The 12391-nt window shown below is 51.2% G+C and overlaps 1 protein-coding gene and 1 long non-coding RNA gene across 3 annotated transcripts; one reads left to right on the top strand and one right to left on the bottom strand.

The window, feature by feature from the left end:
• Nucleotides 1-530: 530 nt before the first annotated feature.
• Nucleotides 531-11949, top strand: LOC8051351 (glucose-6-phosphate exchanger SLC37A4). 2 transcript variants are annotated; one of them, XM_029990560.4, is made up of 9 exons: nucleotides 531-1107; nucleotides 3718-3953; nucleotides 4006-4141; nucleotides 4233-4343; nucleotides 5179-5337; nucleotides 5401-5492; nucleotides 6401-6508; nucleotides 7673-7811; nucleotides 11648-11877. In XM_029990560.4, the coding sequence occupies exons 1-9, from the start codon at nucleotides 972-974 to the stop codon at nucleotides 11806-11808; spliced, it is 1278 nt and encodes a 425-aa protein (XP_029846420.3). In that variant the 5' UTR covers nucleotides 531-971; the 3' UTR covers nucleotides 11809-11877. The 2 variants fall into 2 exon arrangements, with proteins under 2 accessions (XP_029846420.3, XP_042145359.1); XM_042289425.1 differs by having other exon boundaries at nucleotides 542-1107; nucleotides 3718-4141; nucleotides 11648-11949.
• On the bottom strand, nucleotides 5059-10173 carry LOC121047944. The gene is made up of 3 exons (XR_005798742.2): nucleotides 10085-10173; nucleotides 7643-7831; nucleotides 5059-6705 (listed from the first exon to the last, which is right to left on the bottom strand). It is a non-coding gene; the product is annotated as an uncharacterized LOC121047944 (long non-coding RNA).
• Nucleotides 11950-12391: the final 442 nt, after the last annotated feature.

The raw sequence follows: 12391 nt of genomic DNA, 5'->3' as shown, positions 1-12391 counted from the left end.
GCTTTCGACGAGTTTTGCCTTTTGCCTGCGATACTGCGCTTTTGTAAAATAATTTACGTGCTCTCAATGGCGAGGGTCAGCACTTACATGGTGTTTTATAAAACCTCTTCTGCGAATGACGACGAACGAATACAAAACGTGTCTTTAGCAAACTGCCGGCCGCCTCCGCAACGCTAGCGGAAACAAGATTTTGCTGCAAGCAAGATGGCCGTCCAGGGCCGTTGCACTCGTGCTGAAGCAACCAAGCTGGGAAGCGCGATCAGTGGTTTTTGGCGTCAGCTACGGAGAGCCGAGAGCCACCTCCACTCCAGAAGTCCTCCTTGGTTTGAACCAACGTTTGAACTAACGTTGGTTTGAACGTTTGACCATTTTTAATTTTTTACATTCTGCAACGTCACACCCACAGTAGTTGCACCAGTTGCACGTTGCGGAAGCGTTGTAGTACAGAGCAGTAGAACCGGTAGAACATCCTTTGCGAGGTGGCGCAAGCCGCCGCCCGATTAAAAAAATCAGCCATATTTTATTTTTTTATTCATCTACCGCAAACGGCCGTTATTTCGACGGGGAAAAGCGGAGAGGCAAAGTTGCGGGCGTGAAAATAACAGAACGATAGCATGTGCCGATCACGTCCTGATGCCGAGTCGAGGTTATCTCCGTCCCGACGCTGTTGGTTGCTTTGCTTATCCCGAGATTACCCGGGACCGTATGGATTTCATCCCCCGTTCCCCACCAAAACACGGTACTTGGAAGACACGGGAAGCGTGACTTTTGCCGGGTGCCTTTCGATACTCGCGAAGCCCACAGCTGTCATGTCCCGTTTAACTGGGTTTATCGGTGGCCGGAGCAGACGACGGACGATTCCTCGCTCTCCCGCCAGGCGGGCGTGTAACAACAGCGCAAAGTCCAGATGAGGCAAGAGGCAAGCCCGACCGGTTGCTCCTGGGACGTCCTCGCAGTTGCTGGTCGCCAGAATGGAGCTCCGGAGCTACCAGCTAGCCATCTTCACCACCATGTTCCTGGGCTACGCGTGCTACGCGTACAACCGCAAGAGCGTCTCCTTCGCCCTGCCCGAGCTGATGGCCGAAGGTCTACGCAAGGACCAGGCCGGTGAGCGGAGCCCTTCAAGTCTCCTTGGCCCGCCGCGCTGCGGGGACGACGCACTTTCCCGGGTCGGGTGACCGGAGGTGCTAGACGCTCGCCACCGCGCCACCGCCGCTCAGGGAGTCGTAGGGAGCCCGCGCTTCAGCCAAAAAAGGGGCACACTAGTGTTGGCATACCGCGTGCCGGCCCTGTCGCTCGTCTCTTCTCCAGAAATAAGGCGGAACAACGACGTTTGTTCTTCAAGCCTTCTGCCGGTCGCAGGGACGACAGCAATGCAGAGTCACAGCACATCCTGTTCTGTGTGTGAACAGGACTTTTTAGTTCTGAAAGTAACCAGGAACATTCCCTGAGCCAACTGGTCGGTATTGGCCCAGAATGAAGAGCCTAGATAAAAGAGAGGGAGCAACTCAAGCCGTGGAGAGCATTTGCAATTCAAGGCAGCTTGGTATACTTTAGCCCCATTTTCCTGGAGAAGCCAGCCGTCGAAAGGCTAAAATAAACATGCTTTTCATGTAAGGCTCGTCAAAATATTAGGCTCTGCCCGTTGAAAAGCGCAGCAAACAAACCCAAGTATGCATTTGATGTTTCCACGCCACGGTCTCCTTTCACACAGTTTGCGGCAAGAAGTTTGGTATTCCTGCCTGGTGGAATTTTTTCACGACCCAGAGTGAGAATACTTCAACTTCCTCTGATGGTGCAAGCACGTGCAATGCCAAACTTCTATGCACTATGAAAATGAAAACATAATTTGCATGGATAGCACGTGCTCCACCCATAGTGAACAAAAGAGAAGCGCCCCTTCCGAGCTTCTCACCTTGAATGAAGTCCGTCTGCAATGGTCACTGAATGTCAACAGACGTGCACGCGAACGCAGCGTCTGAAGCCAGCTGCAGCCGTGCTATTTTCCGAATGTCGTCTGCTATACACGGCAACACTAGCTTGGGCCCTGAACTAGGCTTCCAAACAGACTGCGACGCGCAGTCACACCTGACTTCACTCGGAAAAGGTTTATTATAATCTCAGGCCAGAGCGTGCACCAAGCGTTGTCGAAACCGCCAAGGGTATACTAGGCGACTGCTTTCCACTCTCGGTGTCAGTTATCAGAACGGCACACGTGACTTTGACTAGCTTTGCTGCGTTCACGGTGGCAGACTACATTTCAAAGCTGATGTCTGCAGTCGCTGGCTTCTGACGCTGCGTTGGCGCATCCGTCCATAAAGGTGCTTCGTCGCCGCAATCGCGCTGACCATAGCAGACGGACTTTGTCGTGCAGAAGGAGAGATGGCAGGGAGGTGAGATCAGGTGCGTACTTTGGCTCTTTTGCCGCGCTTTACAATGGATGGAATGTGAATAAAAAGAGTTTCAAATAAGGACTTAATGCAGATGGCTGATTTTTTTTTCAGCACCTAATATTTTGACTAGCCTTATATGAAAAGTATGTCTTTAGCTCACAATTTGAATGATGTTTCTCATACTGCAACATGCTGCAATATTTTGCCTCTTGCACAGATTAATTGCAAGTACCGTAATATCCTGAGAGATAGCCCATTTAAAATTGAAAGCATATTGGGTGGAGTGGGCTAACTTTCGGTGTACAATAAAAAAAGTAAAAACAATTCATTTTAGATTTTATGATCTACGAAACTTGCAATTGCATGGAGGGGCAATGAAGCAGAGACGTCTGCCGTTCCCTGTCAGCAGTGTTCGCTTATCTCAAGTCGTGGCTAAGTAACAATATTTCTGTTGAGGTCACCATTAACCATGCCCTTGCAATTACTAAAAGTGGGCTATCTTACGGTGTTTTAAAAAAAATTGCAAATGAAGCCAAAAATAGGGTGCAGGTTATCTTTTGGGGGTGCGGCACCTGTTGGGACATTGCGGTATGCATGTGTTGCATTGTCACAGGGCAAGGAAGAAATCAAGCACTAAGGCAGATATGCTTACGCACGACTGATGTTTTTGACTCCTCCTTGCAGCACTTGTATTGCAAATGAGGCCCACGAACCGTATAACCCCAATCTAGCAGTTGGAAACACTCTGTAATGGAGGCACACTCGCCTAGAACCTACTAGAGAAAGTCACCGCAAGAAACATTTTTGCTGTTCTAAAATAAAGTGCAAGGCCGTCGCCAAAGCGGTCCATCCCTGAAGGATGGCCTTTGCACGCCGAGAGTCGTGCAGCGCACGGCGGGCTAAGCTCCTTGCTTGCTTTACATGCCCCGCTTTGCAGGTATGGTGCCTGGAAGGCGTCTTTGACTGGTGTGTTTAGTGTCCGTCCATACATCAAAAACGGTCCCGCAGTGGCAGTGGATGATGTCAGAAAGACAAGTTTCATGCTGTTGGATGTCCCAATCATGTTGGTTAGGTGTAGATGTTCTGTCAAAAAGAGTGAATGCGAGTGTTGCTGTCATAGTGGCGTCTCAATCCAAGGCTTCCTTGAATTGTCAAGCTGGAGAATGACCTGCAGCAGAATAGGTGTTTGCCATATACGCCACTGCTCCTGTGACACCACCAGGATCGCGGTGTCACTGTCAGAGATGCATTGCGGGCACCGTACCGTAAGGCAGCAAGGAGCGTGGGTCTGCTCCCACACAGCCTAGCCTGCCCTCTGCCGCAGGGATGATCGTGAGCAGCCAGAACCTGGCGTACGCGGTGAGCAAGTTCCTGGGCGGGGTGCTGTCGGACCGGCTGAGTGCCCGGCTGCTCTTTTCGGCGGGGCTGGTACTGAGCGGCCTGGCCACCCTGCTGTTTGGGGCCTGCCCCAACTCGGCAGCACTGTTTTCGGCCTTGTGGTTCCTCAACGGCCTGGCCCAGGGCTGTGGCTGGCCCTCGTGCGCCAAGGTGCTCCGCAAGGTGCGTCCTGACCCCTCCGGCCCGCCCTTTCTGAGGGCCGTCCCCCCTGCAGTGGTACGCCCCGTCCCAGTTCGGCACCTGGTGGAGCGTTCTGTCGGCCTCGGCCAACATCTCCGGGGGCGTGGCTCCGTTCTTGTCGGCCTTCCTCATCGTGTCTTATGGGTGGCGCTTCAGCCTCACAGTTGCAGGTGAGGCCACACCCCCCCACCCTGGATGCCACACCCCTCCTGACACCTTGCCCCCCTGAAACCTTACCCCCTAATGCTCTACCCTTCACAGGCACTGTGTCAGTGGCCATGGGGGCCGTGGCCGCCTTGGCTGTGGTGAACGAGCCCTCGGATGTGGGCCTCCGCGTGGAAGGAGTCGCCGAGGACCAACCTGCCGCCGCAGGTGAGGGGCCGGCCCCATAGAGTTATTATAATAATCTAAAGAAAAGGTGCCATGCATTTCGGCTGCTTCGGAACGGCGGGGCATAGGTGCAGACACTAGTGGTCCCGATGGGGCCTTATTGCTGGCGACACGTTGATATACACAAAGAAGCAGGTAAACATCACTTGCGAAGTCTGGCCATATTGTATTTTAGCTTTATTTTGTACTTAGCAAAAAATGTTGGCGTCGTGTATTGCCTACAAAAAAAAAAAGAGAAGTTGGCAAGCGCTCTAACAACTTCAAGTTGTCACGGCAAAACGAACACGCCCAACTTATTGTCTGCTTTCTTTTTAGAGCGCAGCTCTTAGGTGCCCGCTTCCGGCTTGAGTGGCGTCGCCAAAACCGCGCATTGCATTGTGAGACGTTTGCCATAATAACTTCACACATGACGTCACGAGGGTTACTGGGATTACGCGCGACGTCATGAAGGTCACTTGTGAAGGTCACGACCTTCACAGTGAAGGTCATGACCTTCACAAGGGTCACAAGGTGGAGGGAGGGGGAGGAGGAAGGAAGGAGGAGAGGAGAAGTAGAGGTAGGAGAATGGGAGGAGTAGGGGGAAGAGGAGAGTGTATGGAGGAGGAGGAAAAGGGGCATACCCTCCTCTCCATACCCTCCCCTCCTCCTCAAGAGCTGCACTCTAATTCGGCATTACAGAAAATTGTAATCGTCTTCCTTTTTTTTTTTACTCTTCTGTTTCTCTCTTTTTCATTCTTTCTTTCGGGGCCACCGATGTTGGTGCCTACGGTTTGCCGCATTTTGTCTTTACCCCCCTGGTCGGCACAACGTCCTTTAGGCGATGGCAAGAGCGCCGCCACCGCGGCGGACCTGGTGCGGAGCCCGTTCCTGTGGCTGGTGTCCTTCGGCTACCTGGTGGTGTTCTGCGCCAAGACGAGCGCCGTCGACTGGGGCCAGCTCTACCTCATGGAGGACCTGGGCCACTCCCAGTATGTGGGTACGTCAGCACGAAGTGCCAAGAGGCGCGGAGGGGCCATAGCCCGGGGACCGGTCCATGCAGGCAGCTCCCTGACGAGCAGCATAGAGTCCGGCGGATTCTTCGGGGGCATCCTGGCGGGCTACCTGACGGACTGGTTCTTGCACGCACGCAAGGTGGGGCCCCTGCCCGCCTGCAACGCTTATCCGACTGGTGTGTTTACCGCCCCCTAAAAAGTAGTCCCTCGATTTCTGCCCAGCGACGTCGAAGCAGAGTCGCGTTGTCGCCGGCCGCTATCCTGGCGGCAGCGGTGATGGATGTGGCTGGTGTGTGTTCTGCTGCAAGTAGCTCTCCAGCGTGGCAGTTCATGGAAGCTTTGGCAGCCAGTGATCGGGATGTTACGATGACAGCAACACTTGCATTCTCTCATGTTTTATAGCGATAGCTTTTATGGGCTCTTTCCACTACTGGAAATGATGACGGTTGTGGATATTGCAGGTGTAGTAGTTGTAGTAGTTGAGGTCGTTGTTAATGGTGTAGTTGGCGTTGTAGGGCGTCCATCGTCGATGCTGCCAAATCCTTAAAAACGAGTCCGCTGTGTGAGAAGTGGAGGCGTTGCCACCGAGCTACACCACAGCGTTAATAACCTGCTCTATAGTTAGCGTTTTTGTAGTACCTGATGTCCACTACACGTGCTCTCTGGAAAAAAAAAAAAAAAAAAAAGCCGATAGGAAGAGGTTGTTGTAGCACTGTCAATGCCAAGAGCTCGTGCTGGGAGATGCGCTTTGTCGGACGTCTTTTTTTTTCTTTCTGAACGCTGCTGTTCACATGAGTGCAATGCTGGTATGCCCAACGACTTTGCCGTGACATGTCACAGCCATTGCTGGGACTGCTCAATATTTTTTTTCTGAACTTCTAAGTTCACGACATCTGACAGCATGACACTGCGGCTTTTGAGATGCATTTTGCCGTCACTTGGGAGCCACTTTGGATACACGGGTGGAACAGGACACTAAACGCACCAGTCGGAGACACGTTTGAAGCACCGTGCTCTCGCCACCGACACTCACAGACTTCCTTGCAGGGCCAGGGCTCAGGCAACGCCCGAATGCCCGTGGCGGTGCTCTTCCTGGCTGGAGTGGCGGCGGGCTTCCACGCGCTCTGCTTCCACATATCCAGGGACTCTTCCGAGGTGGGCTCTTGTCCGTACTGTGCCCTATGCGGTTACTCCGTGCCGCTTTTGTCTCTGCCGGAGTTCTCCTTTCGACGACGTCGTCTTCCGGTCGAATATTGTTTCACCCGCGCGACGACACGAGGAAACGTTTGGTTGAGGTTCGAAATAAGCGCGAGGTCGCCGAGGCTCAACGGGACGAAGGATCCAAAGCGCACCTGGAAAGAGACCAAAGAGGGAGTTTCAGACTAAAAAAAGTCAGTGGGCCTTTCTGCAATTTTCCGCCGCCGTCTGTCGGCACATTGGGGGGCATTCTTTGTTTCTCTACGACACATTTACCTGCTATTACGTCCGTATTGTTGCTAACCGAAGTGAAGAAAAATTACGCCGTATTGGGGTTGAAATGCCTGGTCATGTCTGGCTCCAAACCATTACCCCTAATACCTTCGAGTAGGCATCATAAAAAATTACAAACGGCCGCGTCTACTACAGCAGTGCACGCACATAGATTGTCCTAAAATAGGCCCACTTTCATTCGACCATTTCCTGCGTCAAACTTTGGAGCCGACTCGCCGATGTCCCCAGATATGAGGTGGAGCTAAAGCACAACGGACGTCTGCGCCCCCGCTCAGCGTGCTGGGAGGTTAGCGCTTGGCCATGGCCAGGCTAGAACGCGGGCCTTCCTTACGGCTTCTGCTCTTGCTTAGATGCAATGGGATTTTTTTCTACCGCATGGAGGCACAATCGCGCTACCCCTTCCTCTACTGCCTGAACCAGCCTGGACATCTGTTCCAACACTAGGGTTTGAAAGTTTGTGCCAATATTTTCATTTTAAACTGCCGTGGTCTGCCGACTGAAATTTTTTCGCTTACGAGAAATGAACGCTTGTTAAAGAAAATTGTTGATTTTAGAAGGCGTTAAAGAGGAGGTGTTTGGCATAAGTCCCTGCAGGCGGACAGCACTGAGGCCTGTAGTTCTAGTCAGTGTGGAAGCTCCCTCAGTTCCACCCTAAAGCTCAGAGGGTGACACGGTGAGATAGGGATGCCTCTTTAGAAGGAGCGCTGTAGGAGGGGTAAAATTGCAGCGACCCCACTGAGCTGAGGTGGGAGGGAGAAACCACCCCCCATGTGAGGGCCGTAAGGAAGTGCGACTCACGCACTGGCGTGGTTGGGCGTGTCTGCGCAGCTGGCCATCAGTTGTCTAGGCCTGTTCCTGGGTGCCTGCCTGTATGGCCCCATTGCCATCTTTGGGGTGGCGGCCACGGAGTCCGCCCCGGCTCACCTCTCTGGCACCTCCCACGCCGTCGCCGCCCTGGCCGCCAGCGGTAAGTGCCCGACCTCTCGTCTGTTCGTCCACGGGCCACGAGGGAATTAAGGTTGCGAAGGCGCGGCTGCGCTGCCTGAAATCTGTCTTCGGCCGGCGCATTTACTGCAACCTTAAAGGTTAGCTGCATGTAAGCGATTTAGCGAGCGACGAGACAGGCAACAGCGACGAGCAACGATTTCTCACTGTCGCTCGTCGTGTCGCTCGGTTTTTTAATTTCTAGAAAACGTTGCTCATTGCCTTGGTCGCTTGCTCCCGTCGCTCTCATGCGGTTTGCCTCGTTGTACGACTGCCAGCGAGACAGTGAAGCGGGTCACCGTCGCTTGTCTCGTCGCTCGCCAAATCGCTTACATGCAGTTTGTACTGTATTCGTGGTTCCTCGATTTCCACCCTCACTCGCGTCACAATATTGCCTGCTCCAATTGTGACGGTGGCACAGTACCAAAGGTGTATACACCAGATGCTTAACCACCCGTAGGTCGCTGTTTGGTCTAGTCCACAGATGCTCGAGCAGTCGCGTGTTGGAACACCGCGACGACGGCAGCCTTTTTCCTAGCTTTCTGTCAGAACTTCTACGTCCAACCACCAAAATTGTAAGACTTAGCGGCGCAACGTGACGACAGCTGCGAACTAATTTGCTGCTACTTCGAGACCGCTTTGGACTTGTGGGTGGATTGGGACGCTAAACTCATAGATTGGAGACGGGTTCTGGGCATCGTGGCGTGGCCAGCCGCAAGGAGCGGCACGCTCTCGGCTACCGAGGCACGACGTGGCAATGTGGCTTCGGAGATTCGGGTTACGGCGCCTGGAACGCGTCTCCGATTGGCGTGTTTATCGTCTTGTTCTGCCCACGCATCGAAAGTGATCCTAGAAATTCCAGAGAAACGCACGAGGGAATGCAAGTGTCGTCGTCGTCGCGGCATCCCAACTCCTGGCGGACCAAGCTTCCGTGAACTGCCACTCTGGAGAGCAAACTGCAGTTGAACAGGTGTCTGCCACATTCACTACCGCTGCTGTAACGCCGCCAGGATTGCGCCCGCGACGGCGTGATACTTTTATGATGTTGTCGGGCGGAAATCGAGGGACCACCTTCTTGGTCTCAGTAGACACACCAGTCGGAGACAGGATGTCGAACCGAAATATTTATCAGTTCAGTTCGGGTTCACGGCTTTTGGTTTGATTCCGGTTAAGTTCTGGGGAGCAAAAATATTGGTTTGCACTGGTTCAAATTGGTTTGAAGCGCTAAACTGAGAATCTATTTTTTGCATTGTTTTCTTGGCAATAGTAGGCACAATTTCCACCATAAAACAAGCAGCGACTACTACATAGTTTTTTTTAATCATTTGTACAATTTGCTTTTAATAGTAATAATAAGTCTTTATTTTCACTGCGCTAAAACAACTAGATCGGCCTTCTCTTTGGTGCACTCTACAATCATAAAAAATAAATTTATTACCATAACATAATCACAAAATAAAACAAAAGTCGTGAGTTGATTACAAGGTTATTCAACTGATGGCGGTGCAATGAAATAGATGTACAGAAATTGAGGTGAAGAGGAGAGATGCTGTTATATAATGTTTGAATTCGAGTAAGCAGTGAAGTACAACATGGTCAACGAACGCCAAAGCATACAAGATATTTATTTTAAGGTACCAAAAATAAGAAATTGTGCAATACCACCGAGTCGAGACAAGTGCTAAAACTTCCCGGCAACCCGACAGTGAAGAAAGCTGAGCTTCAGGCACTGCTACAAGCTGTTTGGAAGGCCCAGAGGCACTTACTCGATGCAACAAATTGACCACATCACATCTACTGCTACTCTGACTCCGGGCAGGCAGTGGATGATTGTGGGAAGTATTACACCCGAATCCATCCCGTCGAAAAGATACGCGCAATCATATGAGAACTTCGACGGGACGGCCACAAGTTTACGGTCAAGTGGATTCCAGGCCATCAGGGTGTCTACGTCAACGAGCTGGCCCACAACGCAGCACGGGAAGCTTTAAGTCAAATCACCGAAAATTGCTTGGGAGTGGCCAGCTCAGAAGCTAAGCAGGAACACTACGATTATGAGGAGGCGCTACAGCTCGCGAAGGAGCGGCGAGAAGTGCTCCGACTCCTGATTCCGGAAAGGGAGGACCCAGTTCCCCCTGGCTACGGCCAGTTGGCGGCCATTCGACTCTGGAGGATACGGACCGGCACCACCGTCACGTCAGCCAAACAAGCACTCGTAGAAAAGAAAACCTACAAGGGTCGTTGCTCTGGGTGTACCTTAGAAGGGCTTGAGGCTCCAACTAACAACCTCCGGCACCTTCTTTGGGAATGCCTGGTGCTACAAGAGCATCAGGATGCCACGTGGGCTCAGCTGCCTGAAGACAGAAGAACCTATAAGTTAACTGGAGTTAACTGGACTCGCCCTACGGGGCCTTCACAATGCCGAAAGGCGGTCTTAGGACTTGCTTCACACGTCCTTACAGAAGGCAGGCCTTTGTAATTGTATCTAACTTCCTTCCCCCTCCACCTGATTCCACTTGGCAGGAGAAATGACGCCCACTAAATGACTCACTTATTTAATTTCGACGCAACTGCAACAGAAATTTTGTGTCACTTGCTAACAGCAGTCCTCCATTGCTTTTATTTATTTTGCTCCCCAAAACTGGGAAGTTTAAACCAAATACGGAAATTGTCCAAGCTTAAAGAATAACTTGAGATTGACATTCTTGCGAGACTTGAGAGTGGCTGCCAACGTTCGGCTGTCCCTTTGAGACCGCTAGGATCTTTATTTTTGAGTGTCTCTCCCGTACACACTTGTAGTTCTATGTAACGTAGGCTTTACAAGTCACATCTTAGTCATTTCAATGCTTCTATGCTTGGGGACAACTTTCTGAGGCAGTTCAGCAACAACGAAAACATGTTTGGGTGCCTCAAAGATGATTACTACCTGTAAAATGGGTCATGCACCAATTTTTTGTGCTTTCAGTGAATACCGCTAAGAACTAATGCCTGACGTTGATAACTAGCAAAAAGCACCAATTAGTTTTTCTTGACGCACAATGGCAGACGCAGAAAAACAATAAAGGAAAGAAACAGCTTTCTCCTCTTCAACTCTCAGTTAGAACAAGCGGCCACGCAATCTGACAATAATTATATCCCGTCGGTGCTCATCGTAGTCATGCGCTGGGGTTGGCAAAGTTTAGAGCATGGGCTGAGCTTCAGACATTGTTAGAGTTTGACTATTCTTATCTTTGATTGAACACAAACTGTTACCTGAATGTTTGGCGACGCTGATTATCATGAACCCGATCCCTCGACACAAGCTCATGACAATCGAGTATGTGACGATGCTGAGTCATGATGTCAGGTTTTGTCACAGTCTAAACAATGCTAATAAATCTAGCGACGTTCTCACTTTATATCAACATGACGCAGCGAGTCACGTGATGACGTCACAGGGCCAGGTGACGCGACACTGTGACGTCACGTGACAGATAATCAATCATAGTGCCAATACAAAGGCGCTACGAAAACCCACAATTTCACATACATTGCAGTTCTTTATATGACGATTTGATCAATACATAGAAATTGTACAGCTGCCTTTTTGTCTTCTCAAATATTTATTTTGTGATACAAAAAAAGAAAACAACTACAATGAACCGTTTTGAACTGGTTACCGTTATATTTTTTTTCGGTTCAATTCCGGTTCAGTTCCAATTTTGGATCGGTTCATTTCTAGTTCGGCCAAAAATAATGGTTCGGTTTCGGTTAGACACTCTGGTCGGAGACGCGTTTGGGGGCTCCCATGGTCGGCTGCAGATGGCCTTGTGTGTGCAGTGGGTGCGGTGATCTCCGGCCTGCCCTTCAGCCTGCTGGCACAGAACCGGAGCTGGGGGGACGTCTTCCTGCTTCTGGAGGTGGCCTGTGCCGCCACGGCAGCCATACTGTTCCTGGGCAGGAACCTCGCTGCCGGCATCGGACGCCCCAAGACACACTGACCGAGCGCCCGACCTCGCGTTGGGACCAGCACACCATTAAACCAAAGACAGTATTTTGTACGCTAAGAACAATGTGTGGCTGCCCTTCAAATTGACAATTTGCAGACTACAGCGTGCCACCTATAGTACAGTGCCCAAGACTTCGGAATTTCGGGCTCGAGTCTGCGAAAGGTGGAAAACGAGGCTTAGCGATGCATAGAAAACTCGTCGAAAACTTAGAGTTGATGTACCCTCGATAAAATGTGCTGCAGGTATGGTTCAACTCTTTCGGCTGCCATGGAAAGCCGTTCGACTTCCTTCTCTTCACCGCAGCTAACTGAGGTTCTTTTCTTTTCACGAGACACGTGCTTGTCTAACTGAAATCTAAGATACTAGGCACTCTCTTTCCTCTAGTATTAGTTCTAGCAGCCTTTGGTGATACATTTCGCTGGCACTTTGAGGAACAAGGCGATCCACTACGCAGATCTTATCTCCGCAGCAGCCCAGTACAATGTAGGCCTAGGAATGACCACACATGCACCTATTTTCTTTAAGCCTGGATAAGGGTGCTAGAGCCTTTTCGCGCATGTACAGCAGCCTTTTT

The sequence above is a fragment of the Ixodes scapularis genome, unplaced genomic scaffold (genome assembly GCF_016920785.2).
Source record: "Ixodes scapularis isolate PalLabHiFi unplaced genomic scaffold, ASM1692078v2 PGA_scaffold12__126_contigs__length_90152505, whole genome shotgun sequence".
Taxonomy (NCBI): domain Eukaryota; kingdom Metazoa; phylum Arthropoda; class Arachnida; order Ixodida; family Ixodidae; genus Ixodes; species Ixodes scapularis.
This window is presented reverse-complemented; position numbering and strand designations above follow the sequence as displayed.

Excerpts from the sequence above, each read along its gene's own strand:
- LOC8051351 (XM_042289425.1), top strand. The coding sequence starts at position 972 with ATGGAGCTCCGGAGCTACCAGCTAGCCATCTTCACCACCATGTTCCTG. Across the intron at positions 5,338-5,400 it reads GGGCCACTCCCAGTATGTGG|GCAGCTCCCTGACGAGCAGC; the intron begins GTACGTCAGCAC and ends CGGTCCATGCAG. Across the intron at positions 6,509-7,672 it reads TATCCAGGGACTCTTCCGAG|CTGGCCATCAGTTGTCTAGG; the intron begins GTGGGCTCTTGT and ends GTGTCTGCGCAG.